Below are 26,122 nucleotides of genomic sequence, written 5' to 3'. Positions count from 1 at the left end.
AGAAAAATCAAGTCCTTGTCACTTTTCTCTTGGCTAATTAACTCTCTCTGATACTGTGGAGGATAGAACCACCTATCTACTATGTGTACAAAGTGATTATGCCAGATCACAGTTATTGCTCATGCCAACCACCTCTAGGAAGGTGACCTTAGATATCACAATCTGGCTTAACCTGTCCCCTCTGACAAAGACATAGTGATTTCATGACCATGAGAAATAGCCTTTTATACCTAGGTAGTAGCATCAATGTGAACAGACCTTTCTAGAACACGAAACCTCCCAAATCCTCTGGGGATCATCCACAATAAACATGCTGAAGTTTTTCTAAGACATTTTATCCTACTAGGAGAACAGCAGCAAATAGTACCTCTGAAAAGCTTTTTTTTCTTTTTTGAGACAGAATCTCACTCTGTCACCCTGGGTAGAGTGCTGTGGTGTCATAGCTCACAGCAACCTCAAACTCTTAGGCTTAAGCATTCTCTTGCCTCAGCCTCCCGAGTAACTGGGACTACAGACACCTGACACAACGTCCAGCTAGTTTTTCTTTTTTTCTTTTTCTATTTTTAGTAGAGACAGGGTCTTACTCTTTCTCAGACTGGTCTTGAACTCCTAAGCTCAAGTGATCCACCTGCCTCGGCTTCCCTTAGTGTTAGGATTACAGGTGTGAGACACTGCGCCTGGCCTAAAGGGCTTTTTAAGTACAAGCCTGAAACAGTTCATCTAATGCTCATCCAAAGAAACAATAATGAACAATAAAAGTTGTTAATGAGAGAAGTCAGGAAAGCAGTAATGTTTATTTGAATTGCATGTCAAAGCTTAAGGGAAAGTTTAAGGAGAAGGGGGGGCAGGAAACAGAAAGAAATCCTAAAATTCTTTTGGTATTCCTGAGGCTTTCCAGAGTGTGATGTGACCACAGTGCCTTCTGGGCGTAGCCTCTGTCTGGTCCCTGTGACAACTGTGGCTCCTGGGCTGACGGATACTCACACAGAGCTCCCCAAACACTACTGAGTTGTGTGGGTATTTTCTCTTAAATTTTTTTTTTTTTTTTTAGACGGAGTCTATGTTGCCCCGGGTAGAGTGCCATGGTGTCACAGCTCACAGCAACCTCAAACTCTTGGGCTTAAGTGATTCTCTTTTTTTTCTTTTTATTTATTTATTTATTTTTATTACTAAATCATAGCTGTGTACATTAATGCAATCATGGAGCACCATACACTGGTTTTATAGACCGTTTGACACATTTTCATCACACTGGTTAACATAGCCTTCCTGGCCTTTTCTTAGTTATTGTGTTAAGACATTTATATTCTACATTTACTAAGTTTCACATGTACCCTTGTAAGATGCACCGCAGGTGTAATCCCACCAATCACCCTCCCTCTGCCCATCCTCCCCCCTCCCTCACCTCCCTCTCCCCCTTCTGCCTATTTTTAGGTTATAACTGGGTTATAGCTTTCATGTGAAAGCCATAAATTAGTTTCATAGTAGGGCTGAGTACATTGGATGCTTTTTCTTCCATTCTTAAGTGATTCTCTTGCCTCAGCCTCCCAAGTAGCTTGGACTACAGGCACCCGCCATGATGCCCAGCTATTTTTTTGTTGCAGTTGTTTTAGGCCAGGGCCGGGTTCGAACCTGCCACCCTAGGTGTATGTGGCTGGCGCTGTAACCACTGTGATATGGGTGCCGAGCCCTTAATATTATTTTTTATCATAGGAGAAAGGATATGGTAATATATATTTTTGGAGGGAAAAAGGCCCATAATCCTACCACTCCAAAAATACCATTTTCATTTTTCTGTCTGATCTTCTAGTTCTGAAAATATAAAACTACTTTTGCATAGTTGTAACTATGAAGTGGATGGCCATCTTAAAAGCTGTATTTTTTAGTAGCTGTAATGCTACATCTTCTTGCTGTCCGGTATTTTATAAACTCTTCCCCTGTCTGGGATGTGTAGCTGTTTTCAGATTTTTGATGTTTTACATATAAAAGGAATGTGCAATGAATATCTTCTAGGATACAGCCTTTGCCTCAACTAAGTTTTTTAAACATAAATCCCTGCAGGTAGGATGACTGGGTTTCTTACTACAATTTACCACATTTCTTTCAAAAGAGTATTTTCCCATTGCCACTGTCAGCAGAATGGCCTTGTCAGCACTCACTGATCATTATTTTACTTAAAAAAAAGTTATAGTAAAATCCCCTCTTTTTGGTGAATCAGATTCTATAGCACAAGCACCTCTGCTCTTCCCCACAGGAATTGCTTTCACCACCACCCCCCCCACTCCTGCCCCTGCTTCCAAGGACGCCCCCTTCAGCCTGTCAGATGCCCTCAGCAAGCCTTCAGAATCACCCTGCTCAGTCAGAGGCCAGAAACCTACTGTTCCTTCAGCGGCCAAGTTTCGTGCATGAGACAGCAATGCTTTCATAAGGCACTTTTATGAAAGGTTGTCCTATTTGGTGTTTGGTTTCTTAAACACCAAAAACAACCACTTTTAGGTTGGTGTAAGGATCTCATTTTACAGATAAGGCAGGCAAATGTTTTGCAGAAGATAACATAGCTAGTAAGTAGCTTTGGCAGGATTTGAACCTAGGTGGTCCCTGGTAGAGAGAAGCTCCCAGGGTAGGAGTGGGCTGGTGTGGGCTAGTGGGGTGGGAGAATGAAGAGGGAGGAACTTCAGAGGTGCTGGTTACTCTTTGGTTTGCTGCTGTTAATTGGCTGAGGAGGCCGCCCGGGACCTAGCCCACTGGCTCAATTCCCTCAGAGCTGGTGGACTGGACTTTGGTCTTGTTATTCAGATCACTGTGTGTTTATCCTTCTGATAGCTCTGCCCCAAATGCACAGCAAGACCATCAAAACTACTGTCTCTATCTTTGCTTTTTTTTTTTTTAGAAGTCATATTTTCATTTATTTTATTTTTAATTTAATTTATGTTTTGAGACAGAGTCTCACTTGGTCACCCTCGGTAAAATGCCATAGTATCTTAGCTCACAGCAACCTCAAACTCCTGGGTTCAAATGATCCTGTTTTTGCCTCAGCTTCCCAAGTAGTTGGGACTATAGGCGCCTGCCACAATGCCTGGCTATTTTTAGAGACAGTGTCTTGCTCTTGCTCAGGCTGATCTTGAACTCAGTGGGCCCAGGCAGTCTACCCGCCTTGGCCTTCCAAGTGTTGGGATTACAGTATGAGCCACCTCGCCCAGCTCATATCTTATTTTAGAGTAACATTTTTATGTAATTTAAAGAGCCAAGTAGTATTAAACAGTTCATGGTGAACAACAGTGGTTCCCCGTGTCCCCTCCCCAGCCCCAGCCTGGCTCTCTGGGAAGAGCCACCATCCTCTCCTATACAGCACCAAGTCCCATGTGGCAGCCACCAGCTACCTATTGCAACTGAGCTCCTGAAACAGGGTTCATCTGAACTGCAGTGTGATGTGGGCTACGCATGGTGGGTTTCTGAAAACTCAGTATGGATAAAAAGTTAATGTCAAAATCTTTTAGATTGACACCATGCTAAACTGACAACCTTTTGGTTCTACTGTATTAAATAAAATATATTATTATAGTTAATCTCATCTATTTCATTTTGCTTTTTTAAAAGTGTGGCCCCTAGGATATTTAATATTATGTATGTAGCTTACACGACAGCCCTTGGAGACATTTCTTTTGGTGTTTATATTAATATTTATACCTGTTTTTCTTCCTTTTTTTTTTTGAGACAGAGTCTCACTATGTCACCCTCAGTAGAGTGCTGTGGTGTCAGCACTCACAGCAACCTCAAACTCTTGGGCTTAAGAGATTCTTTTGCCTTAGCCTCCCATGTAGCTGGGACTACAGGTGCCCACCACAATGCCTGGCTATTTTTTATTGTTTTTATTGTTGCAGTTGTTTAGCTGGCCCAGGCCAGGTTTGAACCTGCCACCCTCAGTGTATGTGGCTGGTGCTGTCACCACTGTATTATGGGCACTGAGCCAACTTTTCTAGTTTTTGTAGAGACAGTGTCTCATTATGTTGCTCAGCCTGGTCTTAAACTCCTGGCCTCACGCCTTGGCCTTTGAGTAGCAGGGACTATGGGCACATGCCACCATGCCCGGCTAACTTTTTGTTTTATTTTTGACAGAGATAGTGGTCTTACTTTATTGCCGGGGCTGGTCTTGATCACCTGGCCTCAAGTGATCTTCCTGCCTCAGTCTCCCAAAATGCTGGGATTACTGGTGAGAGCCACGATGTCTGGCAATAGTTCTGACCTCTTTTGCAATAATGGTTTTTTGGTTTGTGTGTCCTTTTTTTTTCCTTTTTTAAGACAGGGTCTTGCTATTTTCCCCAGGCTGGGCTCAAACTCATGATCCTCCCACCCCAGGCTCCCAAGTGGCTGGGACTACAGGCACGTACCCTGGCACCCAGCTGTATTCCAGTAGTCTTGAATAGAGCCTTCCTTATCCTTCTCAATAAGTGTCAAATAGTTTTTATCTTTACAGCATATACTATTAATACATATGAGGTCTCAATCTTCCCACCCCAGCCCAGTATGACGCTTCCTTGCACACCATGGAGTTACAGGCCAGTCGTCTTGCAGAATGTTCCACATTTTGGGTTTGTCTGTTGGTTCCTCCAGATTAGATTCAGATTAAACTTTCTCTTATGCCCATGGTCTCTCTTTTGTCCATCATTCAAAATCCTAGGGCTCCCTGACCCCTTCCTCCTTCCCCAACCTCCCACGTACCTCCCCTGCTTTATTTCTTCCATGACTGGAATAATAGTTGATCACATTATTATTATTTTTTACCTCTCAGTCTATTACCTTTAGAATGCAAACTCGTGAGGCTCAAGGGTCTGTTTTCCTCACTGCTGTGCCCACTGCAGTGTCCACAGGCCTTACTCACTAAGGATTTGTTGAGTGAGAGAATGAATGAAAAGTAAAGCAATGCAAAAGTGGCCCCATTAGTTAACCTACTGATTTTTTTTCTTCTCTAATATGGCTGTCAGCTATAAAGCAGATCATGAGTTCACAGAACATGGCATAAAACAGATAATTTTTTTTTTTTTTTGAGACAGTCTCACTCTATGCCCTGGGTTTAGTGCTATGGTATCCTACTTCACAGCAACCTCAAACTCTTGAGCTCAAAAAAATCCTCGTGCCTCAGCCTCCAGAGTAGCTAGGACTACAGACACCTACCACAGTGCCTGGCTGGTTTTTTTTTTCTATTTTCAGTAGAGACAGGGTCTCACTCTTGCTCAGATTAGTCTTGAACTCCTAAGCTCAAGTGATCCTTCCACCATGGCCTGCCAGAGGGCTAGGATTATAGGCATGAGCCACCATGCCAGACCAGAACCATACTTTTCTGGTGTTCTTGGGGTGTGTCTGGAACTGGATATTTTTGTGAACTGCAAGCTAGATGGGTAAGATGCTGTATGAAAAGCAGACAGTCACTGGGTGGAGAAAAAAGGTCATAGATTTGGGAGCCCAAGAATCTGGATTAGCTGATTTCAGTTGTCTTATCTGTGAATGGGATTTGCCAGCACTGGGTGTAGATAATGATGTAAGACCAACACGCCAACCATTCTCTATGAAGCTTTGCAATCTTCTAAAAATGCAAATTTACCCAATGATATGACCTCCTTTCAGGGCTTCCTATCTTTTTTTTTTTTTTTTTTTTTGAGACAGAGTCTCACTCTGGTACCCTGAGTAGAATGCTGTGGCATCATAGCTCATAGCAGCCTCAAGCTCTTGGGCTCAAGCGATTGTCTTGCCTCAGTTTTTCCATTTTTAGTAGAGATGGGGCCTCGCTCTTGCTCAGGCTGGTCTCAAACTCCTGAGCTCTAACAATCCACCAGCCTTAGCCTCCCAGAGTGCTGGGATTATAGGCATGAGCCACTGCGTCTGGCTGGCTTCCCGTTATTTTAAGGACAAAGTTCCAGATCCTCCCAGGAGCCCACGTGACTCAGGCAAGTCCCATGCTCTTTCTCCCCTGCAGGTCTCTGTAGCCATTCGGGACCTCTGACCTTCTCAGCCTTACACAAGTCTGTCCCTCTGCAAGGGAGATATGCCCACCCCAGCCAGGAAAACTCTGGGAGTCTTCAGTAAGGGTCTCTCAGCCCTCCGTGCAGCTCAGGCCATGGATCCACGCACTACAGCCCCCCTGCCTATTTCTGGATGTATGTGGTGTTTCTTCAGTCCTCCTCAGCAAAACACTGGGACAACCTAAATGCCCATCAATATTGAGCACTGGCTGAGTAAATGGATTTCTCTGCAGCTGTAAGAAGGGATGAGGAACGATGCTTCTGCCTTAATAGAGAATGATCTCTAAGATAAATTATCAAGGAAAAAATAATGATACTGAGCAGTGTATAGGATGCTGCATATAGTATAAGAAGTTACACAGACACAAGAAACTGGTGACTCTATTGCCTTTGGGAGGGGAAACTAGGTAATGGGGGTCATGACACTTCACTGTGTGTACTCTTTACATCTGCAAATTTTGTAACTTGTGAGCATCTTTCAAAAAAAGATGTTATAAACCCTGCCTCTTTTGCCCTGAGGAAGATCAGACATGATTATAAACCTTCTTGTGGCAGGTAAAATCAGACGAGAGTTGCAGATGTTCGCCTGACCAGGGGACAAGGAATAGGAAAGGTGTCCTTAAAGGGATGGTGTTGAAGCTGGGCCCAGTAGAGTTCCATAAGGGGAAGCAGACAGGTGTGTAGGTGAAAGGCAGAAGGCGGCCTGCACAGCACCACTGTGAAAGAGCCAAGCAGGGGGGCAGGCTGCACTTACTTTTGCTTGGTGCTCTATTTTGTAGGCAGTTTGTTGAAACTGGCGAATCTCTCGGATAATATGGGATATCTGTGGGAAAAAAATAGGATGTTAGGAGACACTTTGGTCTCTTGGTGCCACCCCCACTATGCAAACCCCAAGGGGACATCAACAGCTAAGTGTGAACTCAGTCTTTTCATTCCATCCACCATGCCTTCTGGAAGGCCCTACTGAGCCATCATGGTTTTCTAAACTAGCGGTCTGCTTCCAAGATGTGTCAGACCTTATACTTAATTGCACTATGGGATTGAGAAAAAAAATCTTTTTTGGGGGATTGAGGAAAAAAATATCTCTTTTCCGTGGCCTAAGCTACTCAACATAACCAAAATAAACCCTAGGACTCCAACACAAGTTAAAGGCACCTGCCACTTCCTAAGTGCTACTGTGTGCTAGACACAGTGTGAAGGGCCTTCTACTCAGTCACCAGGACAGTGCCTCTAATTTAAGTTTGACAGCAAACCTTTTTCTATGAAATGAAATCTTATGTGGAAACTCTCTGGTGGGGGGTGGGGGGAGGAGAAACAGACAGCTAGAAGGCCTGCTTCTGTTTGGAGAGGTCTCTTTAGCCACCCTCCCAGGTCCTAGATTTTTTCTGGGGAAATTTGAAACCTACTCTCACAAGAGGTGCTGTCTAAGTGATTTTACTTTGGACATCAAATGAGTATTTATATGAATAAAGAATGGGTGTGAATAAGGGTGCAGGCTTTGGAATCAGACATGGCTCTGCCCTTTAGTTGTGGGGTGATCTTGGAGTGGTCATTTGACCTGGCCTAGCCTCAGTCTGCTCATCAGTAAGGTGGAGGTAATAAAACGACCTGTCTTGCAGATAGCCAGGACTAACGGAGGAAGTGCAGGCAAAGTGTGCTCAGGGCTGCTCAGTAGCGGCAGTGACTTCCACTCTTACTATAGAAGCTGGACTCAGGTTCCCGAATGAGGTGCCCCAGTAGCGGCAGTGACAGTCTAACTGGGAAAACTGGACTTAGGCTCCTGAATGGGGTGCCCCATGCAGTGGGCTAGGCCTGGGGGCAGTGTGTGGGTGGCCCGGGTTGAATCTGAGTTTAGACAACCCTCCTCCCCATGCCCTGCTGGGGGAAACGCACCATCCTCATCTTGGAGAAGTTGACCAGGCCATCTTCTGTGTAATTGGGCGTCCCCTCCTCGATGAAGGCCAGGTCAGTGAGGTACATCCCCAGGTAAGGGACACACGGTGGGTCACAACTTGGAAGCAAATGGCATTGACAAAAGTTTTTCACTTAAAAAAGGGAACTTCTGTCAAGAATAGAATATCCTGCATGCATCTTTTGCTTTGCTAGATGCAAAGGGATGTCTAGTCACCGAGACTAACAAATAGCACACTCTCGGGTCTAGTATGGTCAGCAGGGCACTGCACTGTGGGGCGGTGGCAGGGGGATACGGTGCTGGCTGGGACCTCTCACACCAGCTGCACATCTCAAATTCTCTCTTCCTCCCTGAGCCAGAAGATCCCCCTCTGCCTCTCTGCCCTCTGTCCCAGTCAGAGGCCTTGGGCTCTGCCATCAGCACCCCTCAAGATCTGTCCTCCTCTCTCTCCACTGAAATGCTCTGTCCAAATCCTACCCCTGATGACCTCCTAATTCCTGCCAGTCACCCACCCTAGTCTCCTCTGCTCCCTGACACCTCCTTTCTGCCTCCAGAGGCCTTTCCCATCCTGGTACCAAGTACTAAGCTTGGGGTGCCAAGAAGGAAACTCTTTCCTCTGAGGTCCCTTTCCTAGAAGTAGCTTCTGGGCAGGGATTGGTATTGGTTTCCATAAGCGACTCCTAGGGGCCCACGCCTCTGACTGTGGCTCTGAAGCAGGGCCCTGTTCTGGCTCCTTCACAGCTTGCTCTGGTGCCCCAGGGCAGGTGCTGGTGAGGGTTAATGAGGTCTGTCAACGAGCCCAGTGGTCATGGCCTCCTGTCAGCTCAGCACACAGATTCAGGTGACCCTCATTTCCAGCCTGTTCCACCTTTATCTCCTATGACCATGTGGCCACTCTGGAGGGAGGCAGTGAGAATGTAGAGAGCAAGCACAGAACCTGACCTCTGTCCTTCACCTGCTCGCTGCGTGACCCTGGGCAGGCCTCTCCCTCTCTGGTTCTGAGGCTCCCGTGTAGTAGCACTCCCACCAGCTATGGCTCTTTCAGGTAGTCTGGGAGCTGCCTTAGGTGATGCACAGACGCTGTATTAGGTAACATGGATGCACAAGGTAAGAAAAGTCCGGCTGCTACTTGCTCCCCTGTGCTGGGGGGCCTCACTTGGAGTGGCTTGGCTTTGCCACTTCTTAACCCTCACCATGCTCCTTTTTTCACTTTGTTTCTTTTTAAACAAAAAGTAGCAGGTCTTGGAATCGGTGTTGGCAAGCATAAGTACAGCCAGAATTTAATACCACTGCTTTGTTTTTACTATATCAATTTTTATGGTAATCTTGTATTTATGGCAAGTGTGCTGGTTTTCCATTTATTGTCACGATATAAAATTTTCCTTCTTGTTTAAATTTATTTTAGTGAAAAAGTGAATTAATTTTAAGGAGGCTGTTAAGTAAATACAGGTTGGCACAGGTATGAAAGAGCCGTGAAGGAGGTGGACTACTGGGGTTAGAGACACAATGGACAGACATGTTTTTCTATACAAAGGTCTTGACCCTTTCATTGATGTTGAAATTAATTTAGAGACCAGATTAGAAAAAAAAAAAAAGTGAAATAGAAGATATCTGAGTCCACTGCACAGAATAAAGGTGTATGTTGTTTTGTGGAATTTTTTTTTTTTTTTGAGACTGTCACCCTTGGTAGAGTGCTGTGGCGTCACAACTCACAGCAACGTCAAACTCTCAGGCTTAAGTGATTCTCTTGCCTCAGCCTCCCGAGTAGCTGGGACTATAGCTGCCCACCACATTGCCTGACTATTTTTTTGTTGCAGTTGTTATTGTCATTTGGCTGGCCCGAGCCGGGTTTGAACCTGCCAGCCTTGGTGCACGTGGCTGGTGCCATAACCATTGTGCTACAGGTGCTGAGCCTGTTTGTGGAAATTTTGTTCCTGCTTTGTATATATGCATTTAAATATATGGGGTTGTAATTTCAAATATACTATATATGTGGTTTTTTAAAAAAATTATTTTTTAATGTGGGCTGTTAAAAAAATAAAAGGATCATCCGGACCCCTGGAGGACTATTCTGGGCCCTTCTGGCCTTTTGAGTACGTGAGTATTATGTGCTTCACTTTTTATTTCCTTTTTATCATGCTCCTTTTCTGAAGCCCAGGTTTGTGGGTCTCATGAAGAAATAATCCCAAGATCTGAGAAGTATCTCTGGAGTTGGGAGGTTATGGCAGTTTGCTGACCATCTTGCCCTTGTGATAGGCAATCTTGGAGAGCTCAAGGAAGGAAGGGAGGAAGGGAGGTTGGGTAATCGCAAGCTGAATGGGGATGATTAGGGACTCAGGGGGCTTCTGAAGGCCTTTGGGGTCTCTGACCCCTCCAAACAATGAGAAAGATCAGGGAGGGGACATCAGGGAGGGGGTCTTCTGACCATTGAGATCAGTTTCCTCTGAGTATTTATGGGGACTCATGATCTAGCTGTGAGTAGGTGACATGTTTGCAAGTGGCACCTCCCTGTCCTAGTACTGACCTCTGTCCCTAATTATCACCTCCCTAGGGAGCCGTCTTAGTGGCTTGGGGGTGGGAGAGCACTCTCATTGATTCACATACACCAGCCAAACCCAGAGCCATGCAGACAAATGTATGGGCTTGCCAGGGCTGGACAGCGGAGGGCCCCCAAAGGGTACACCATGTGGGGACTGAACCGTGCTGAGCATCAGGGGCTGCAGGTAGGAAACACACCCAGTGCCTGGCCAGTTCTGAGCCTTCTGTGTGGGCATTCTGGCCTCTCTCAGGCATGGTCCAGCCTTGCCGTTGGCCAAGCCTGACCTAGCAAAGCCACTATGGGGGTGGCCTCCTCTCCTGGCAGAGTCCCACATGCCTGTAGCTGACCTTTCAGTAAGCAGAGGGGACATGCCCCAGCTCATCCTAGAAGCTACTTCTGGTTTCTGGATAGGGCCCTATGGTGGCATCCCAATGCCTGGTGACACCTGGCATCCTGACCTTGCCTGTGGTTGTTCAGTGCCCCCAAACTTGATGTTTCTTTTATCAAGAATGTCCTGATAATGTCAAGTGACACAGATTTTGTAGGGCCACTTGCAAATGGCCAGAGTTGGCTGCACTATCTGCTCTATACAAACTCCTAGGAACGTATTGCCTCTGCTTTCCCTCTGCCCTCTCTGCAGCTCCTCCCTCCTCTGCCCTGCCCAGATGTGGGAATAGCCACTCTTTCTGACAAGGGTCTGCTGGTTATGGTTGGTGTGTCCTCTCTTCCTCTGCTTCCAGACCCACCTGATGAAGGGCCTCAGGGAGGGTGTGAAGGGCACTCAGGGCTGGGGTGCGGGGGCTGGGCACAGAGCCCTCAGGTACTCAAACTCTGAAAATAGGTTGCAATGGGGTGGGGAGTCCAATTTTGCTTTTTGTCACCTGGACACCAACTGCTTTGTTGTGTGAGCAGTGGGAGGCTGGGCTTTGCTGTGTGGGCACAGGCAGAAAATCAAGATAGAAACAGATCCTTGACCCAGCCGGAGCTCCTGGAACTCTAGAACTTTAGCTTTGGACTCATCACATCCATGTAGACAAGTGGATTTTTACCCCAGCAGCCAGGTGACACTATCCTCCATAGTTGTTCCTATCCTTAATGTAGGGGAACAAAGGGACAAGCTTTCACTGCAGCAGCCTGTAATAATAGCCTGTCCTACATGTTCCTCTAAATCAAGACTTCCTATTCAAATTAAACACAAAAGGTGCAGATATGCAAATGTGTGCTGGGTTGAGATTAGACAGGGTAGTCAAAATTGGAATTAGCCCCGAAAGTGCTGGTAACCAAAATTCACTGCTAAATTTAGTACTTGGCCAAATTTTTGTTTCATAGAGCTGTGGGAAGGTTCTGGTTTCTGGAAGGCTGAGAGCAGGCTGCAAGAGCTTAGGCTTAGGGAATGAAGAAGGGAGATAAAGTCACTCTCAGGGAGCCCTGGCAGAGGGCTGAAGGGGCAACACATGGCAAAGACTGTTGGTAAAGAGGGGACATTAAAGAGAGTGGCTGGAAGGTGTGGTGAAGGGAGAGGAAGTAGGGCCATTCTCCAGCCTGGTGCTGGCACACATTGGATATTTTGATTATAGACTAAAAAAGATGTCCAGAACTTAAGAATAGGGCTGAGGACCTGCATGGTGAGGCCCACTACAGGGCTCAGTGTGCCCACAGACTGTCACCAGGCTGCTTCAGCCTCAATGACTATCCCTTGTCCCAGTGTTCAAGTGACATCATTGTCCATGAATACCCAGGGCCTCAGGAGAAGGAACACAGGAAACATTTGCTCCCAGCTTCCTTAGGCCCTCCCTACTGCATGGGACCTGCCTAGTTCTCCACTAGACCAGAGCCTGGTTCCTGTGATGGTCTTAGCTCCCAGGCTGCCCTGTGCTTCAGGCATAATGTGGGAGAGGGACTTACACAGGCACACAGGTAACCTGAAAGGGGGAAGCAAGGACAGGAATTCCGAGACAGAGGGGGACCATGGAGACATGGAGGTGGTGGTGCAGCAGACAAAGAAGCCATGTAAAAGAGGAAATGGGGCACCCCAGGGCAGCAGATAGGTTGGTGAGTACGTGGTGGGGCAGCTCCCCACAAGCGCTGTGCAGAGGGCTGCAGGGAATCCAGGCAGAAGAGAGAAAGCTGGCAGCACAGATGGGTGGAACATCTGTCTGAGACACAAAGTGGAGATGGTCAAGGCAATGGTATACACAGCTGGCGAGGGGCAGACCAAGTATGGCAGGAAGAAAACAAGAACAGGAGTCAGATGAGGCTGGCAGGGGCAGTAGGGGTGGTGAGCAGTGTATCAAAGCCACAGTCAAGGGCTGGAGTTGGCTGGCCCCATCCCTAGGATCAGGAGTGGTGAATTCAGCGGGGCCCCACATTGGTTGCAATTATGTAATCCCTGCAGGGAGGAGAGGCTTCCTGGGCTCGAGGTCTCTCTAAGGTCTGGTGAGTGGCCATCAGCAAGGAGAAGAAGGGAAATTTGGTCAGGGAAAGGAGGGCAGACTAGTGCAGAAGCCTAAGGGAAGCCCTGGGGAGTGGTGGTAGCGAACACCGCCATTTCACAGGAGTGTGTGGCTATGTGAGCAGCAGGTCCCTGCCTGCCTAAGAGAGCTCAAGGGGGCTTTGTGGAGGCAGCCAAAGCAACCCTCAGAGGGCTGGCCTTGGACGCCAGCCTGGGCCAGGTCTGGCTTTATCGCCATGGCCACATGTCCTTGGGCCAGCTACTAATTAGCTCCTTAGTTTCTTAGCCTGAAAAACAGGATGGGAAGAGATGCTGCATCGTAGTGGCTCTCAAGGAACATGATTTTGCCCCCCCAGCGGACATCTGGCAATGTCTGGAGATAGTTTTGGTTATATCTGGGGGTTGGGGGGATCATTAGCATCTTGTGCATAGACGCCCAGGGATGCTGCTAAAGATGCCACAGGGCACAGGAGAGTCTCTGGACAGAGCATCATCCCAGGCGAATGGCTAGAGCGCCAGGCTGAGCAGGCCCGCCTCCCCGCCACGTGGGAGCGCTCTGCAAGCTGTGGGGCACGTCCCTGATTCCAAGACGTCACTGTCCATGACATGCATTCAAGCTCAGAGGACTTAGGGTTGGGCAGGAAGGGAAACAATCACATTAAACACACTGACATTAAGCCATATCCTGCTGTCAGAACTGTTAAAATATGAGAGAATGTGCATTTTAGAATGAAGGGATCTGCCATCACTGTTACTATCATAGCTACTGTGCTTCCGGGATTTCAGGGGTCTTCCTGTGCTTTGCCTGAAAAATGCCACTCAATCCTGGAATTCCTTTGGCAGACAATGGGGAACTCTACCTTTGGGGACTGGGAAAGCCTAGGGGTCTTGTGGGTAGACAGAGGAATAGAGAGACAGACCTCCTGCCCCAGTTGGGGTGGTATATAAATTCCTCTGCAATCTGGGTCTACAATTTTAAAAATAACAGTGACAAAATGACATGCACTTACTTTTTCAGAGCTTCTCTGAGATTCTTAAATCTGCCCTCTGATGACACAAGCTTTTGCAGCTTATCAATCAAAGCTTTGGTCTAGAAGGAATCAGAAGCATTTACTAACACACAGCGCACACCATGGCCCGGGGCCCAGGACTTCATTCCAGCATGCTGCCCTCCAGGTCTCCAGAACCACATTCCTTTGGGTTTGGGGCACTTCCTGGGGCTGGGACCTTTGCCCCTAACTCCCTAGGAATACTTGTTTTGTGTGCTTGTGCTCCCACGTCCTTGAGAAACAAGGAAATGGGCATAGGAGACTTGAGTGAAGATTTAGCCCTTGGAAATGCTGTGTGATCCTGAGAAACTGCTGGCTTAGAAGGACCTGCTGGGTGACTCCCAGGCCTGCACACAGAGCAGGGGATGCCGATGTTCCTTATTGTGATCTTTCTTAAGAACTATAGCCAGAAGATGTGACCCTCTTCTTGCACCTTCCTTTCCATGTACCAGCCACACCACCCAAATTGAAGCATCAAGAAAAAAAATGGCAGATGAACTGATCACCAAAGAAGAAAAGTCCTGAGTATGGAGGAGGAAACCCATGGCCAAGGGGTTTGTCAAATGACCAAGCCAGGCCCAGTACACGTTGGTCTGGAGCAGTGTTTCTGTGGCTGGAGTTCATCTGAAGTGACCAGACTGTCCCACAGAGAGAGCCCTGGGTCCAGTGAGGTCTTACATTCCTCTCTCTGCACAGCCCAAGGGAGATACTTTACCTCTGGGGCCCTGGCAGTCTCATTTATAAATGGTGACATAGAAACTCCCTTTTCAGCTCTGCTGCTCAAAATCCAGAATGTGGCAAGAAACTATACCAGAGATCAGCCATGAGTTACGAGACCAGAGTGCCAGTCGGGGTGGGGAGGTGAGGGGCACCCTGGCCCCAGAGGCCAAGCACACACACCATCTTTGGGTCAGATTTCTAGCTTGGGGAATCTACCAACAGAAAACAAGAAGCTTCCCTTTGATGGAAGAAAAGAGGAGACAGGGTGGCCCCTTCTCTTCCTTAAATGTGCTTGCCCAAAGCTGTTGAACAGCCTTATGTCCAAGTCCGCACTCTTTTCATCTGAGGGCTGCATTGGTGCAGAGCCCTGGTTCCCTGGTTTGGGCTGGCCCTGCTCAGAGCACAAGTGTGTTCTGGATCTGGTGGAAGAGACATGTGTCAGGATAGCATCAGCCATACTGAGGCAGGTGGACCATCTGCTTCCGCTTGTGATGTCTGCTCAGATGCTGGCAAAGCAGATCAGATGGGCAGATGCCTGGCCACCCCACCCCCACCCCAGGTCCAGCTTCCCTCCCACTCTCATCCCTTTCCAGAGCTGCATCCTTTTTGCTGTTCTTTCCCACCACCTACAGGGAATGGCCTGGTGTGGTGCCAGGTTAGATGTGGGGGCTGAGTCAGGAAACCTGGGGCCTCTCTGGTCTCTGTCACCACCACCCCCCTGACTGCCTGCAGGGAAACCACCACTCCTCTTGCCTTGTTGGGCCTCAGTTTCCCCATCTGGGGAATGTAAGGGTAGGTCCAGATGTTCCCTAAGGGCCATACTAGTTCAGATAGCCTAGAATTGTGGGAGACACATAGGCATGCATGGTCAGGAGATCTCCCTGGGCCACACAGCTCTGAGTGAAGTGTCACTATGCCAAGAGGTCATGAGAGTATACAGAAGGTATCCTGATACATGGCTTTTCTGTATGCCTGGGACAAATATGTGGCTCTGGTCTGGGCATGTTTGATTCCTTCCATATCCCTGTGCTTGCTGTATGGGTTATCATGGTCTGTCTAGGAAGGACCTCTATGGCCTGAGAGAACATAGAATTTTCCCAGATGCTGCTTAAACAGTGAGTTTCAATTGAAGCAGCTTAATCACTTTATTGCCGGGCCAGAAATGTCCATCTTTTGATGTTCCTGGGACACCAAATCTTAGGGGTCTCAGGAGTCTCTGCTGGGGTCTGTATACCAGTGTGCAGAAATGAGGGAGGGGCCCTTGGGATAGATATGTCACTGAAACCAGGGATCAAGCCAGGAGCAGTGTTGGGAAGAAAGATGATAAATAGTTTCCAAACACCACCCCTTCCTGTTCACCAGACGGAAGACTCTTGGTTGGCCCAAAGTGTTCCCTCCCAAAGAGGCCAAATGTATTGTCAGCCAAAGCAGGTCTTTTGTTTTTGCTAAAATACAACCATTCTAGGAAAGGTGACATGCAAAACCCCGTTAGTCACCTGCACTGTGCTACACGGGATGTCATCACCAGATCGTCTCCTGAGGCAGAGTTTTCTTTTGTTTGTTTTGCAAAGAGGATAGGTAAGAAGGGGTTGAAAGAAGAAAGGAGAAATGAAAACTCCCAAACAAAACTTGATTGTTTAGCTCTTGCCAAAGGTGGAAGCAGACTTGGACATAATGCTGTTCAACATAATGGACATAATGCTGTCTCAACCTTTAAGGGAGAGAAAAAATGAGCTGTTGAGGCAACATGTCAGGCCATCTAAGACATGAGGCCATTTAGGTGGGTCACAAGTATCCATAGGATACCTGCAGAGAGATGATGAGCTTCCCTCCTGATCTGACCAGGCACTGTGAGGACACATGGGGAGGAGGGGATGTGCTGCCAGGGGCCTGATGGTCTGACCAGGTGCTGTGCAGATATATTGGAGGGGGAAGGGAGGGGATGTGCTGCCAGAGGCCTCTTTGCTTTATGGACCAGGCCCTAGGTCCTGAGTGAGATTCTACAACATAGGCTGGGCCACATGCCCTGACCAGTAAGTAACATTCAAGTAGACTAACTTTGTAGTCTCCAAGAAGGAAGATTTTAGGAAGGCCCCCAGTGCCATTAGGAGGGTGATGCTAGAGAATGAAGCCAAGAAATGCAAGGAGTGTGGGCTCTAGGAAGCACCCCACTGGGGTACCTGGAGAACTGGGGAACTGGAGCCTGGCCTGGAGGTCCTTCAGAAAAGATGGCATTGTCCCTGTAGCAGAGGGCAGGAGGAGAGAGACATGCACCTAGACTGGACCCCCAGAGCCTGCCCACAGCCCTGTCTGAACCTTGACAGGACAAATTAGCCTGGATGACTTGAAGGTTCTGCAGAGCCTTGCCTAAGCCCTGACTTCAGGAGTTCATGACAGCATATGCCATGTGTGGCCAGATGTGCCTGCAGCCCTTCCCAGCCTCTTCTTTCCTGGAGCCTACTCACTTATCTTCTGCAGTCCTTGCTCTAAGCCTGGTATCTTTGCATGCCAGGCAGCAAGAGGCCCACACTCACTGGGAAGTAAGGGCATCCCTGCATGCTCAGAAGCCTTGCTGTGATCAGGAGCTGGGCTGACTGGAAGAAAGGGTGGCAGAGAAATCTCAGGGTTGTCCTGAGTTTGCTGCTGAGCAGGAAGGATTCAAGGACACACTGCCTGCTTGGTGCATAGATCATGACCTGCTACTAGTGTGAGGAGGGTAGTGAGGAGCATGTGATAAAGGGGATACAGTATGTAAGCCCAGAGCAGCCAGATGAGATAGGCCCCTTGGAGACACTGGGTCCTGCACGGCCCAGTAGCAGCACAGATGCTGCTGTCCAGTTATTAGTGCTCTCGGAGGCTCATCTCAACCATTGGTGGTGCTTGTCCAGCCCCTGCACACATGCAGGTGGGGACTGGCTATCCACCAAGTGCACTGTTGTGCCCTCCTTTAAGGAGAACTGCACCCCATGACCCCAGTGCAGGGAGTTTTAGTCCCAAGAAAAAAATATACCTATTTTTTTTCAGAATCTTGTTTTGAGTGAGTAAAGATCAAGCCCACATTTAAAATGACCAACTATCAACAGGTATTGGGGACCTGCTGACTCTGGTGGCTAGATGGGTGGGTGAGATTGGAGTCCTGGGAAGGGAATTGCAGAATCATCTGACCACTGTCAGCCTTCCTGCAGGTCTAGGCTGGGACTCCCATGCAGATACCACTCTTCTGTCCCAATGCAAGAAGAGTGAAGAGCGTTGGAACCAATACTTCCCACTTTGGGGGTGTTAATTACTCAAGTGGGAATAGGTATTAATGTCCCTCAGATCCTACTCTCACATCTGGGGGCCTGATATCTGATCTCAGGAGAAGTGATGCTCTGTCCGCCAGAGTGTGTTGGTCCTCCCTCAGCCCAGTCCTTTGCCCACATGTGGATGCCCAGTGGCCAGACCATTCGTCTTTCTGCCCCAGCCACAACCCAGCCCCAGGCAGGCAGTGGTGCCAGCCTCTTACCCGCACCTGCTTAGAGACTTTGAGCCATGTCTTCTTGAGCCGGAAGATTGCACTCCGGTTCATGGAAGAGGTGATCTCCAGCACGGCGTTGTAGTTGTGTAAGCAGCGGCATATGTCAGCCACAGCCACCCATTTCTCGATGGTGCTCACCCTTGCATTGATGTCCTCATTGCGGATGATTTCTGAAGCAATCAAGTTGCTGATCTTTAAAGCCAATGCAGTAAGAAAAAAGTAAGAGGAATAAGTGAAGATGTAAAGATAAATCATGATTATGTGTTTACAAATACCCTGTTTCCCCGAAAATAAGACAGTGTCTTATTTTAAGGTGTGCTCCTAAAGATGCGCTAGGTCTTATTTTCAGGGGGCGTCTTACCTTTCCTGTAAGTAGGTCTTATTTTCAGAGGATGTCTTATTTTTGGGGAAACAGGGTACCAAAGAATGAACTGGAGAACTACTAAAACAACTAATAGAGCTCCTTAGGGTTGCTGGTTAAAGACTCAATGTATTAATACAAAAATGAAGTATTTCTCTATGTATTAGCAATAACCAATTAGAAAACACAACAGAAAGGAAATTATCTTCAAAATAACAATGGGAACTTGTAAATTATCTAGGAATTTACAATGAGATCTATGTAGGATGTTACATAGAGGAATGTTACTAAAGGATGTACAAGGCTTGTATAACAGAGAAAGAGACCAGATTCCCAAGTGGGAATGTAAATATGTCATTTTTTCCTGAAAAGTAATTGAGTTTAACATAGTCCAATATAACATCCAATGCAAGTTTTCTCTAGAACTTGACAAAGTGATTCTAAGGTTCATCTGGAAGAATAAACAGTTAAAAAGAACCAAGGTTTGAAGGAATCTCCGATCATACAGCTAGAGCTTAGAAAGGACATACACTTTGAGGCATCACTGGCCTCACATATATGGTAGGAGGGATCTGCAAGGACTTGGCCACTTGGCCAACAATCTCATGAACAATCAAATGCAGGTTGGACATGGAGCAGCTGGCACGGAATAAGGATGGGAAGTTGGGACTTAGAACCCAACTTCTAGGGGAACTAGGACCACAGGGGCTGGACAGCAGGAAGCAACAGACTTTTTTATATACTACTTTGCAACTTCCTATGAATCTATAATTGTTTTCAAATAAAAGGTTAAAAACATTACTCGTTATTTTAAAAAAGTGGTAAAAGGACATTTACAGATGAATAAAAATTATAAGGTTTTACCACCAAGAAATCTTCTCAAAAATGATTTCTAAAGGATGTACATCAGGAAGACTGTGTGGTGGCTCAGGCCTGTAATCTCAGTACTATGGGAATCTGAGGTGGGGGGATCATTTCAGCCCAGGAGTTTCAGACCAGCTAGGGAAATATAGTAAGACTGTGACTCAATGAAAACAATTAAAAAAAATTAGCTGGGTGGGGTCTGTGCCTGTAGTCCCAGCTACTCAGAAGGCTTAGTCAGGAGGATCACTTGAGGCTAGGAGTTGGAGGCTCTCATGAGCTATGATATCACCACTGCGCTCCAGCCTGAGTGACAAAGAATGAATTGCAAAACTACTTAAGAATGGAAGTACTTACTACTTAAGAGAATCAGGAAGAAATAACAAAATTTGTCTTGTGTTATGTTTTTTTTCTTTTTTTTAAGACAGAGTCTCACTTTGTCACCCTCGGTAGAGTGCTGTGGCATCACAGCTCACAGCAACCTCCAAATCTTGGGCTTAGGCGATCCTGTTGCTTCAGCCTCCTGAGTAGCTGGGACTGCAGGTGCCCGCCACAACACCTAGCTATTTTTTTGTTGTAATTGTCATGATTGTTTGGCAGACCCTGGTTGGGTTCGAACCTGTCAGCTCCAGGGTATGTGGCTGGCGCCCTAGCTGCTGAGCTACAGGCGCTGAGCCGTGTGTTTGCCTCTTAATTAAGTTGAAGTAGCTGTTAAAATTTTTCCCATCAAAAGAACACTGAACTTAAAAATAATTTTATGTCAAAGTTATACTAATTGTTTAAATGAACAGATCAGCCAAATCTTCCGGAGAAAAGAGATAGAAATACCTTCTGATTTATTTTTGAAGCAAATATTACCTTAATACCAACACCAGAGATGGGTAAAACAAGCAAGGAAAATTATACACTCATTCATAATGTGCCATGACCACAGTGGGTTTTGCTCCTGGAATGCAGGGATGTTTGAATATTAGAAAAAAGTATATAACTGTCATTTACCATATCAATAGATCAAAGGAGAAAAATCCTATGACCATGTCAATGTACACAGAAAAAAATATTGATAAAATTCAGGATTTATTCATGGTAAAAACCACTAGTGCAGAAGGAACAGAAAATAATTTTTAAAAACTTGATAAAGAGGGCAGGGCGCAGTGGCCCAGACCTGTAGTCCTTGCACTCTGGGAGGCTGGTTTCCAACAGATCAGCCTGAGCAAAAGCGAGACCCTGTCTATACTAAAAATAGAAACAACTGAGCCAAGAGGATTGCTTGAGCCCTGAGTTGGAGGTTGCTGTGAGCTATGATGCCACAGCAATCTATCAAGGGCGATAGCTTGAGACTTTGTCTCAAAACAAAATACAAAAAACAAAAACAAAAACAAAAAAACTTGGTAAAGAAATAAGCATCATTCTAGAAGGGGAAATACTTGAAACATTTCCTTTAAAACCAAGAACAAGGCACACTCTCCCCCTTTCCATGCCACCTCATTCTGGACACAGATGGGACCAGGTAGGCCTGCAGGTGCAGATGTGAGCAGCTCCTTATATTCTGACCCTGGATCCCTCGTTTGCCTTTCCCTAGTTCTGGCCCTGGAAGTGGTGATCTTAGCCAGGACTACCAGCCAGGAGGACAGAGAAATTCAAGGACTGGAAAACAGCAAATAGAATCGTAGCAGGATAAATTAAGAAAGTTACCACTTGGGTAAGCACATTCTGTGCTTCTGAAAATGGTGGATTTGCACAGAGATGGCCAGATGCCAGCAGTGAGGGCAGCTTCCAAGAAAGACTGTGTGCGTTCAAAAGAAAGCTGACCTCCCTGAGCCTCAATTTCTCCATGCATAGAATACAAGGATTAAACAAGACAGTGCTTACAAAGCCCTTAGCAGAGTGCCCAGCATGTGGCAAACACTCAGTGAATGTCACATCATGTTCTTTTTTTCCTTACTTGGATCCTGGGAGCACAGTGGGACAGGGGAGTGGAGAGGGCACTGTTTTGCTGCCTGGTACTGGCCAAGTACGGGTAAGGTGCAGTCAGATTCAGGCCTCTGTTAGGTGTGCTTCCCCAGGCCCTGCTGGGTTTCCCTATTCTTCTCTCCCCAGAGGCAGGTGGGTCTCCTTTCTGCTGCTGTGTCCACTGTGGAACTTCTGGGTGCCCAGGGCTGGGAGGCCCCCAAGGGCTCCTCCCCTGAGCTTCCATACCTGGGTCTTTCTTGTCTCCTTCAGGCTGCCGAGGACCCTCTAGGACAGCATACGCTTGCTGAGGGCCTGTCCTGTGTCTGGGCTGATCTGATGTGGCCCTGGCCAGGCTGTTAGGATAAGTGCAATCATGTGCTCCACCTCCAGCCATCAAGGGCTCTTGACTTATGTTGATTAAACACGGAGGAACAAAGATGATGAGAGCAAATGTTCTCAGCACTGTCGGGAGGCAGAGAGCACAGTCCCTGTGGTTCAAGGGCTGGGGCTTGTGCAAACATGGGGAGGATGACGGGAGAGGCTTGTTCTCACAAACAACTATTTCCCATTATGAATTGATGTTAGCAAAACTAGGGCATTTGCCCTTTTGGAGTCTAGGTTTCCTTTTTGGAGGAAAGGGACTTACCTTGGTGTCTTTTATTTACCTGTTTACTTTTTGAGACACAGTCTTGTTCTGCTACCCATGCTGGAGTGCCCTGGGATCAGCCAAACTCCTGGGTTAAGTAGCTGGACTGCAGGCTCCCACCACAACGCCTGGCTAGTTTTTTTTTTTTTTTTTTTTTTTTTAGTAGGGACAGGGTCTCGCTCTTGCTCAGGCTGGTCTCGAACTCCTGAGCGCAAGCGATCCACCCATCTCGGCCTCTCAGGGTTTCAGGGTCATAGGCATGATTATAGAATTATACTGTGCTCAGACCCTTGATTTCTTTTGACCTAAAATATGATAACAGCTCCCATCTTTTCATTGGCCTGAGCTTTATTTATTTTTATTTATTTTATTTTTTGAGACAGAGTCTTATTCTGTCGCCCTGAGTAGAGTGCCGTGGCATCACCATAGCTCACAGCAATCTCAGTCTCCTGGTCCTATTGTCTCAGCCTCCCCAGTAGCTGAGACTAACAGATACTCACTACATCACTCGGCTAGTTTTTCTATTTTTAGAAGAGATGGGGTCTCGCTTTGCTCAGGCTGGTCTCGAACTCCTGAGCTCAAGCGGTCCACCTGACTTGGCCTCCCAGAGTGCTAGAATTACAGGCGTGAGCCACCTCACCTGGCCCAGTCTAAGCTTTAAATGAGATTATTATGGATATAAGGCACAGTGGTAGGCATGAAGTAGGTATCCAGTTAGGGGGGATAGTTACCACTTTGATTAAAGAACTTTGCAAATGTTCCCTGTGGATGTGAATCATGTGTCAGGAAGATCCTGGGACCTACCTGGTCCCCAGTTTTCTGCTGCTCCCATGTTTCCTGATGAGGAATCCAGGGATCCAGGGTGTGCAATGCACCTGTCTGAACTTGGTGCCCTAGGAGTGAGTCTGGGCCCTTTGTGCTACACACACTGGGCCCTGTCACTGGTCTAGTTTTGGCCTCATCAAAACAGTGATTTCCCAGGAAAGCAAAGGCTGAGGAGTCTCAAGGAGGGAGTTGGAGGGGCTGGATACTGAGCCATCCTGATACTAGCCAGGGACACTCAGGGGCCTCTGGCTTATGCCCAGACTTGGTCTCATGCAACGCTGTGTGTCTTGTCTCTTTAATGTTATCCTGTGAGGCTGTCTTACCCTCTTATCCGCAGTGAAAGGCAGGAGGGGGCGAGAGTTAGAATGTAATTTCCAGAGTAGTTAAAACTGTTAGACAAAATTTCAGGAGGTTCAGAGGGCTCTGGGTCATGTACATATTGGAGGCAACCTGCCTTCTGTTGTGCTGCCAAATGTTGCTTGTTTCTAACTCCTAGATGAGGTCACAAACCACAGGCACAGCCAGGAGGTCTTCACTCCTTTTCTCCCAGTCATGTTCACTTTGCTACAGACTCACCAGGAAACCTGCCTCAAGGAGTGACTTCTTGGGAGGTCTTGACTCAAGGGAGCCAATGCTGGACCGCCTGTCCCAGTCTAGCCTCACATGACTGTTCAGTGGTCAGCCTCATTTAACAGAAGAAACTGGGACTGAGATGATACCTCTAGCACAAGGTCACATGGCTGGGGTGGCGGGGCCAGCAAGGACCCAGGGGTCTGATTCCAGCCTGGTACGTGGCCTGCTATCTACCCAGCCTCTCCACAGACCTGCCAAAGGAAAACCCACGGGAGCAGAGTGCTGCCTGCCCCATACTCACATCATTGAAGTGCTTAGTGGTTTTCATGATATAAGGGGTCCTTTCATTCTTTTCCAGTTTCATCCAGCCTTGTCCGAAGAACTCCCTGTGGGAAGTAAGGGGAATCTCAGGGCAGCTGAGGTGTAGGTTGGGGATAATGACAGTTACTACACCAGGAGGGGGCGGCGTGTTTCCAAAATGCCAACACATGTGCATGAATGTGTGTTTGTGTACGTGCATGCAAGCATGTGCGTGCACGTGTGTGTGTGTGTGTATGCACGTGCATGAGTACCTGGGAGGTAAGGAGAGAACTTGGGGGCAGGAATGGGAACAGGGCTTCTCCCTCATCTGTGCTGACCGTGCATATTTGCTTCCAGCTGTGGAGAATCCCTGTGGCTCTAGAAGCCACTGGATGTGCTTCTGGGATGCTGCCAAGGTTGGTGCCTGCAGGAGTAGAGGGAGGAGGATCTGGGAGCTATGCCCACTTACTCGTAAGGAATCTTCTTGAAGACGAGGTGGTCTAGCAAGGTCAGCTGCTCTGCGATCTCCAGGGCTGAGTGGTTCTCAAAGGGCTCGGCCTTCATACCTTCAGCCTATGGGGAGCAAATTCTCAAGTCAGGCCTGAGAAGGTCATCGCCTAACTTTTTGGCAACTTTGCTGAAGAAATCTCCGCCTGGAATCAGGGGTGGGTGAATGGGGTAGGCTGGGTGTGACAAGGGGAAATAGAGGGAAGGGGACAGAGGAAGTTGGGCCCTTAATGCACCCCGTTGTGTGTGAACCAGGAGGATAGTCTGGAGCTGCTGTGAACCTGGCATGGCATGGGATGATGGAGGCTTCTAGAGGTCAATGACTGGTCCAAACCACTCAGCCCAACTGGGCTGACTAGGGCTGGGTCTGGTGGCCTTATCCCAGGCTATACCTGGTCTTTCCCTTCAGGGTCCATGTGGGCCAACAGCTTGGCTAATTACAATTTCCTCTTGAAAGTCATTAGGAGGGGTGAACTGCACGTGTGACCAGCTCTTGGAGCAGTGCTCCTGTCCTGTGCCCAGATGATAGCTGCCTAGCCTCAATCTTGGGTTACTATGTCCCTGGCCCCCAGGGCTTGCCCATAGACACCACCTTGCTAGATACCTAGGCCCTTTGAACAGAGGACATCCTCAGGGAAACACCAGCTGGGGACAGAGTTTCCATGGCAGGTGTTAGATGAGAGGTGGCTGTGGAAGGCTAGCACGCTTGGGCAGAAGGTCTGCTGGGTCAGGGGAGGCACCGGAGGGAGGTAAGGCAAGGAAGGGAGAGTTACAAGTTTGCTGGCCTTGGGAGGAGCCTGTGTCCACTGGGGAGATGAGTCAGAAACAAGAGTCCTGCCCCTTCCCCACCTTGAGGCTATAGAGGAGAGTGGCCAGCCTGCTGGGCAGCACAGGCTCAAGAGGTGAGCCTCATGGCCCTGTAACTTCTGCTTTCTTGTGTTCACTCCAGCCTGCCCAGAAGCCCAAGCAGACTGAGCACCCACAAGCAGCCCGTCTGCACTAGTCATAGGGAAACAGGCCACCCTGCTAGGCCAAGCATCTCCTTCCATCATATTCTGTGCAAATGTGCACTAAGGTCTGCACTGCCAGGCTCTTGCTAGACACTGGAAATACAAAGGTCAGAAATAGTCTCTGACCTCACAGAGCTCCAGGCTATAGGACTCCCAGTCATGTGAGTAGAGCAGGGATGGCATGGACATGGACTTCTGTCTGTGTGGCAAAGGTTTTCCTGGCAGAGCCACATGGGGCAGGGAACAGCGTGTGCAGATGTGGGCATGGAGAGGGGACACTAGGCCTTCAGGGGTGTGGGGAGGTGAACAGCAGGTCTATTGAGATGCCGGGCTGCAAGGCAAGGACCCTGGAGTAGAGGCTTTGTCCTGTAAGCTCATGAGGAGGAGGCCCCCAGCCTCATCTGCTCTCCTGAGGGTACTGCCTGGCACTCCTGGGCTGGGCCCAGGATGGCTTACTGTCAGAGTCAAGGGTGCAGGGACCTGGGTGGGATATGGCCTGTGGCCCAGAGGCCTGCAGCAGTGCCCAGGCCAGAGGCATGCTGGGCAGGAGCAGCCGCTGGCTCCCCTGCTTCCATTCAGTGCAGCCTAGGAAGAGCGTGACTCTGGGGACTGGGCCAGAACCAACTACTTCCTCCCAGCAAGAAGCCTGTCTGTTCTCTAGTGAGGCCGTGGCCCTCCCTGAACTGTATCTGCCCCACAAGGGCTCTGGGGACAAGAGGGGCCAGAGGCAGCTCAGTGGCCCTTTGTTCTAGAAAAGCCTCAGGCTGTTCAAGAAAGGACAAGAGGCTCTGGGGCTGCCAGGGGGCAAACATTCCAGGCTCCTATAGGCAGGAGAGCAGCATGTTGACTCGCTTCAGGGGAGTGCCAAAAGGATCCTTCC

At 48.0% G+C, this 26,122-nt stretch overlaps 1 protein-coding gene across 2 annotated transcripts in view; it reads right to left on the bottom strand.

Annotated features, from left to right (window-relative positions):
* Window positions 1-26,122, bottom strand: part of RASGRF1 (Ras protein specific guanine nucleotide releasing factor 1) — a 113,412-nt gene that overhangs the window by 2,385 nt on the left and 84,905 nt on the right. The window contains exons 21-26 of one of the 2 annotated variants that reach the window (XM_053594842.1): window positions 24,195-24,298; window positions 23,727-23,811; window positions 18,201-18,398; window positions 13,931-14,010; window positions 7,911-8,028; window positions 6,772-6,840 (exon numbers count right to left, since the gene is read on the bottom strand). In XM_053594842.1, the coding sequence (XP_053450817.1) occupies window positions 6,772-6,840; window positions 7,911-8,028; window positions 13,931-14,010; window positions 18,201-18,398; window positions 23,727-23,811; window positions 24,195-24,298 (654 nt within the window). The remainder of the gene's footprint in view (window positions 1-6,771; window positions 6,841-7,910; window positions 8,029-13,930; window positions 14,011-18,200; window positions 18,399-23,726; window positions 23,812-24,194; window positions 24,299-26,122) is intronic. The other variant, XM_053594843.1, reaches the window with a different exon arrangement.

Source organism: Nycticebus coucang, chromosome 6 (genome assembly GCF_027406575.1).
Source record: "Nycticebus coucang isolate mNycCou1 chromosome 6, mNycCou1.pri, whole genome shotgun sequence".
Taxonomy (NCBI): Eukaryota; Metazoa; Chordata; class Mammalia; order Primates; family Lorisidae; genus Nycticebus; species Nycticebus coucang.
The sequence above is the reverse complement of the archived record's forward strand: the minus strand, read 5'-3'. Positions and strand labels throughout refer to the sequence as shown.